This window comes from Thamnophis sirtalis, unplaced genomic scaffold, assembly GCF_051295495.1.
Source record: "Thamnophis sirtalis isolate CommonGarterSnake01/CBP01778 unplaced genomic scaffold, rThaSir2_p1.2 scaffold_1, whole genome shotgun sequence".
NCBI classification, from domain to species: Eukaryota; Metazoa; Chordata; class Lepidosauria; order Squamata; family Natricidae; genus Thamnophis; species Thamnophis sirtalis.
Window position 1 is genome coordinate 160893695 of NW_028261381.1, and position 5997 is coordinate 160899691.

General features: G+C 36.3%; 1 protein-coding gene across 1 annotated transcript; it reads right to left on the reverse strand.

The window, feature by feature from the left end:
- Positions 1-361: 361 nt before the first annotated feature.
- On the reverse strand, positions 362-5459 carry SMIM7 (small integral membrane protein 7). The gene is made up of 5 exons (XM_014064477.2): positions 5344-5459; positions 4722-4763; positions 3590-3642; positions 2262-2352; positions 362-1878 (listed from the first exon to the last, which is right to left on the reverse strand). The coding sequence occupies exons 1-5, from the start codon at positions 5367-5369 to the stop codon at positions 1863-1865; spliced, it is 228 nt and encodes a 75-aa protein (XP_013919952.1). The 5' UTR covers positions 5370-5459; the 3' UTR covers positions 362-1862.
- Between the last annotated feature and the right edge of the window lie 538 nt (positions 5460-5997).

Here is a 5997-nt window from a genome sequence, read left to right on the forward strand (position 1 = left end):
GCAATTACAAAAGGATAATGTGAACTCTGCCCTCACCTTTCCTATGAGGCTGATAGGGCAGGAACAAAAATCAGGCCCCAGTCTGATGAAACAATTTACTAGTATGAAAGGATGTCTCATTCATCCCACCATTTAATATTCAGGAGGGAAACGAAAACAATCATTTGATGAGCTGCGGATGCTGTGTTATCATCTGTAAAATGTAATATTTATTTTGATTATTAGTTATTATTTGTAAACCAGCAATGTTGCATTATCTCTACATTTTTTCACTCACTTTTTCAGAAAGTTCCATGAGATTAGTTTCCTTATGTCTGCCCTAACCCCTTTCTGCTGAAAGAAAAAAAAATGACTCAGTATAGAAAGTATACAATTATGTTTATTTCATTAGAACTTTGAGCCCAGATGTTCAGATAATCTCTTCATACACATAATAAGATCTCCAGACTTTCAATAGAAAGATGATTTCACAGATTCACCTCCCAGGGATATCCTCTCATTTTAAGGATCATTACAGGCCAAACTGCTTTAGATATTGACATTCCCCCAGATATTTGTGCTGCATAACCACTTAGGTCTACTCCAATTAACTATTACAAGAATAAGGTATATAATCAGCTATTCTCCTTTGGCAGAGTGTCATACAACAAGTCTTGCACAGTTCATAACTTTCCACTCAAACTGCTTTTGGGCATCAACTTATTTTCTGCATCACTCTTTCCTGATCAGGAATACTTAGTGTAAATTGTTTTCTGGTCAGCAAGGAGTTGAATGCAGATTCTTAAATACTACTATAGATAGTCCTTGATTTACAATATTCATGTAGTGACCATTCAAAATTACAATGGCACTGAAAAAGGTCACTTATGGTTTTTCACACTTATGACCATTCCAGCATCCCAGTGGTCACATGTCCAAAATTTGCACACTTGGCAACCACATTTAAAGTGGTTGAAGTGTCCCAGGGTCATGTGATTACTTTTTGTGACCTGACAAGCACAGTCAATGGGGAACCAGATTAACTTAACCATGTTACTAACAACTGTAGCAATTCATCTAACAATGTGGCAAGAAAGTTTGTAAAATGGGGCAAAACTCACTTAACTGTCTTGTTTAGCAATGGAAATTTGGGAACCAATTGTGATCATAAATGAAGGACTACCTGTGTGGTGTTACTTTAAAGCAATGTTTCTCAACCTTGGCAAGATGGCTGGACTTCAACTCCCCAAATTCCCCAGTAATCCTTGCTGGGATTTGAATTCCCAGAATTCTGCAGCCAGCCTTGCTGGGAGCTGAAGCCCCCCCCCCCACTTTAAATTTGCTAAGATTGAGAAACACTGCTTTAAGGCAAGGACGACTATAGCTTTTTTTCCTCATTTATATTAAAAACAAAATTGTTTTATCATGTTCTCCTATCTAAAAACTATTTTTTTTCTTTTAGTGGGGCTAAAGGCTAAATTTAAATCCAATGACTGATAAAGCATGCACTGCAATGCCATTTTTGTACTTGTGTCAAAATTTTAACATACATTTCTTCTAACATTTCTTCCTATCTTCACATAAAGCTCTGTTCTCCATGGTTGCCATGCCTGCAACCATAAGCCAAGTACCCCTTCACAGGGCTGAAAGTCCATTTGTTCTTTAACCAAATAACAGGGAAAAAAAACTAGGGGGAAAAACAAGAACAGGGGAAAATAGGGAATGGTGAATGTTCCTTTGATATTTGTAGTAAAAATAAGCCAGAACTCAATACTACAAGGATGTCAATTTTTTTACTTAGGAGTATTTTATATTTCCAGTTGGAAGTCATCTGCAAATTGCCAAAGGTTAACGTGTCTTGTTGTCAGTTCAGTCAAAGTTGTTTAAGATCCAAACAGCCTAATGAAAAACAAAAGGAAAGTTAATGACTAATTTTTATCAGTTATTCTTATAATAAACATGCAAGCCAAACCAAGATTGTATATTGTCTTTTTATACTGTACGATAAGTTAAACCATTGAAACGTATTACAAAATATCATTATATAAGGAACACTGAAAACAATAAATTATCAATGTGAACTTAGAATAATTGAAGCTCACATTTTATAACCATTTTATTACTACAGCAGTATCAATTCAGGATTGCCACCTTTTCATGTTTAAGTGCTGATACTGTGGAGTAGTTAGAAGAATACCAATATTATATAACTGTGCAAAACAAACATTAAAAAGACAAGGTAAGGAAGACAAAAACATAACATCTTTGTTGGGGTTACTTACACAATCATGCAAAACATCATGAAAATATTCCACAGTGCGATGAAGATCCGAAAGTATCTTAAGCTCAACAGAAACTCCCTGATATTATCACCTAGAAGTTGGGAAGTAAATGAAATTGCATTCATGGCAAAAACTATACCTTGTTTCATCCACACTTCTTTCAGTGTACACTTAGCAATAATTTATTCAGTCATTAATTTAGGTACCACCTGATTCCAGGCTGACTTAAACAATTAGAATTATTTCTTGGATTCAATATCTCCCCCTTCCTTCATGCCTATGGTCTGAAAGGCTAAGAAATCTCCATACTATATTTACAGAACATGGAGGGGAGAGGAAAGTTGCTATCAGGCCAAAGGATAGTCACTTAATGATGTATCATTTGGTTTGAGTTCGGGATAGGCAATTCTCTAGAAATTGTTGAATAGCAACTCCCATGAACTGCTTATCCTGGCTAGAACTGAGAAAGTTCAATATCTGAGTGGATATATATTTGCCTGATGTCAAACTCATAAAACCTCAGCAGAATATCTCACACATTCAACTCAGCATAGCTTGAATAATTCTAGGTTTGTATTTGATGAAAATTTTATCTGACACACATTACTGTGTACATGTATTTTTATTACATACTAGGAAGAAATCATTAGAACACTAATTGCTTTCTATCAATCTGAAGTTTTTTTCAGTTTATTGTTTATATTCAATGTACTTTAATTTTCCATGGCTTAACTCATGTTTTGCCCTGTGTTTCTCAGCCTTCATAATGAATGTTGTTAATTGTTGACAAATCAACATCTCTGCCTTGAGAAATTCTGGGGCTCACCTTAATTCTGTTCTAAATGCTTTTAAATAAACATACAATTAGGCTAAAATAAAACCACAGAATGAAAAATGCAGTATGTAAAGCACTAACTGCAGCAAATTTGATACTATTCTCACCAAGAAGGGGCAACAATGATTTACACAAAAACCTTGATTTCACTGTCCAAACACAGAGAAATGGGGTCCAGTAAAACCAATGTTTATTAAATCTGAAAATATAAAAGGAGTTACCTTTTCATAATTTTACATTACTATGTAAAAATGTAATTCTTAATTAATTTGTTAAACAATGTTACCAGTTTAATAGACAGAGTTGTCTTTTAAAATGAAACAATTACAATATGTGTATGGCAACAAATAGTCTAGAATGTTTTATTTCTATTTCATAATTTTCTATGCAATATCTCAAAACAAAACTAAAAAAATTAATTGCAACTATTTTGGAGACACATAGCAAGTTAAAAAAAAACTTTCAGTACAAGGACCTCAGCCAGAATTTTTACCTGTTGTTGGTGTTCTTCCTTCTTCACCAAAAATCTGACTCTCTTTCTTCTTCCTGGAACAATAATCCCAGAACATAGTAGTGTTTCATAATTTAAGGCAAACAGGAATATGTTAAAATGGACAATGACAGAAGAAAATTTGCTGACAGCTATTAACCAAGGTAACGATGGAATACTATAGCAATTTGCTGAATCCCAGAAAGAAATCAAGTTTCAAGGCCCCCTTGAAGAATTTTCAGAAATGATTAGCCATTCAAAAAAATGCTGGACCAGATTAATACAATTTAGGCAGGATACAACAAGAATCTTCTTGCAACAATTAAGGGAAATTTCCATGATTTAAACAGCACTTGCAGCTGGTTCACCCACTGCTATAATATTCAGTTTATGATATTCCTATAGAACCACTAATTTGGCCACTGTAGTAAACAGAACATCTGGGTTGGATACACATTTCTTATACTCCTAACAACATAGGAACAGTATAGCTCTCAGGTCTTTTGTAAAACTGCTAAGTGCTCTAATTGGAAGTAAAGATAATTGAACCTTCTGATTGCAAGTCAGTCACTTTACACTTGAATCTAGGAAGTGATGGCTGATCCTGAAAAGCTAAGTAAAGTTGCACTGAGTTACTATTTAACAAGAAATCTCAGGGTTTTTATGCTATCCCACCAGTTTAGTTGCCCAGGTTATCATTTAAAATGAGGCAAATACAACATGTATTTTGAAAAATCAAGACAATGGCCAACTACATTTATATTTTGCAAAAGAAAACATGGCTGTGGGATGTGTTTAGTCAGCAGATTGGGGAGGAGTCATAGGAGCATCGTTGACATTTTAACAAGAGGCTCTCTGGTTTGCAGAAAGTTGTGTCTTATCAATTCCATTCAATAAATTAGTCTCTAAGGAACAGCAGCTGTCTAGAAAGGAATTTTTGCCAATTTTCCTAAAGCATATCTAACAACCTTGAAACCAGATGTTTTCTGTGACCAAAATCATACGTTGCAATCTTTGAATCAAAAGCTTTCCCAGAAAGCTCCTCATGTTGGAAGCACAAAAACTCCAATTCCTACTATTATAGGAATGCCTGCATTTTCCCAACAAAGCAAATCCTGCTTTTTCAAGTACTTACAGCCTGAAATTTAACACTGCTCCGGCATTGACCAACAGAGTCCTATGTGGCAGAAGAAGAAGAAGAAAAAAAGTGAGAATATACAACAGCTTGTGGCCTTTTCCACTTTAATTCTTAACATTTCTGAGCTAGGGAAGGGCAAGAAACTGCCTACAAGTTAGGGATAACTGCTTCCTCCATGCCTTTCCTTGATGTCCCATTCCAATTACTCCTTGACCTCTTTTTTTGCACTTTTTAAAAAAAAGTTTTTATTAAATACACATTAAAAACATTGGACACAGAGCTGTCTTCCTGGCTTTGTCATTTCCATACATATTTTGACATAACCACAAATACAATTCATTCTTTTTGTACATTGTTACTTTGATTTTATGAACATATCCCCCCCCCCACTTTTAAGAGCTGCAGGGCAGACACAAGAAATTTAGCCAAAGCTGTTTCCCTAGGAGAATGCAGGTTGGGGTATTCTGCTGTCCCTTGTCTCATATTTACACAACCTTTGCACTCCTCAGTCACGCAGAGTCGAATTTACCAAACAGAGAAACAGCTATGCCTCCCCCCCCGCTTAATAAAACTGGTTGCTTGGCAACAAGCTATCTCTCTCTCTTTCTTTCCCCCTTACCCGAACAGCAGCAAATCCCCCAACATCCTGCTACTTCCGCTCTGCTGCTATCGAAACGGAAATATACCCCGCTGACACGCAGCGGCTCAACAGCCAATAAGCATCAGCTTCATCCTGCCCTTCCGTCCCTCGGCCACCAGGTGACGCTCACCCGCTATACTGTGTAAGGAGGAAGTCTGTGGTAGGTTACAAGCGGGCCGTGACATTTCTCCGAAAACCCCGCCCACCGATTTAAAAGGCCAGGATTAGATCTTTATTCTGGCAGCGGAGGCTTTCGCTTTTTAGCGGGTTTAAAAGATGCTGCTTTTCTTTTTCATTTTATTGAGGTTTCGTCCTTATTGTATCACGTTCCAATCCAAAGTAAGAAATGTAAGGCGATGTCTATTCTAGCAAAAAGTCGGAGGAACGAACAGGAATTATAGAATTATATAGAATTCTTTATTTTATTGGCCAACTGTGTTTGGACACACAAGGAATTTGTCTTTGGTGCATATGCTCTCAGTGTATACAGAAAGAAAAATACATCCATCGAAAAACAAGTAGATGGAACTGAATGTTCTCCAGAAATATCTCTTGCATTAATCTAGGGATCTCAAGCCTATGAGGAAATGGGCTCTTGGTCATGATGTACCTGCGGAACCTGCATGCTTAGAG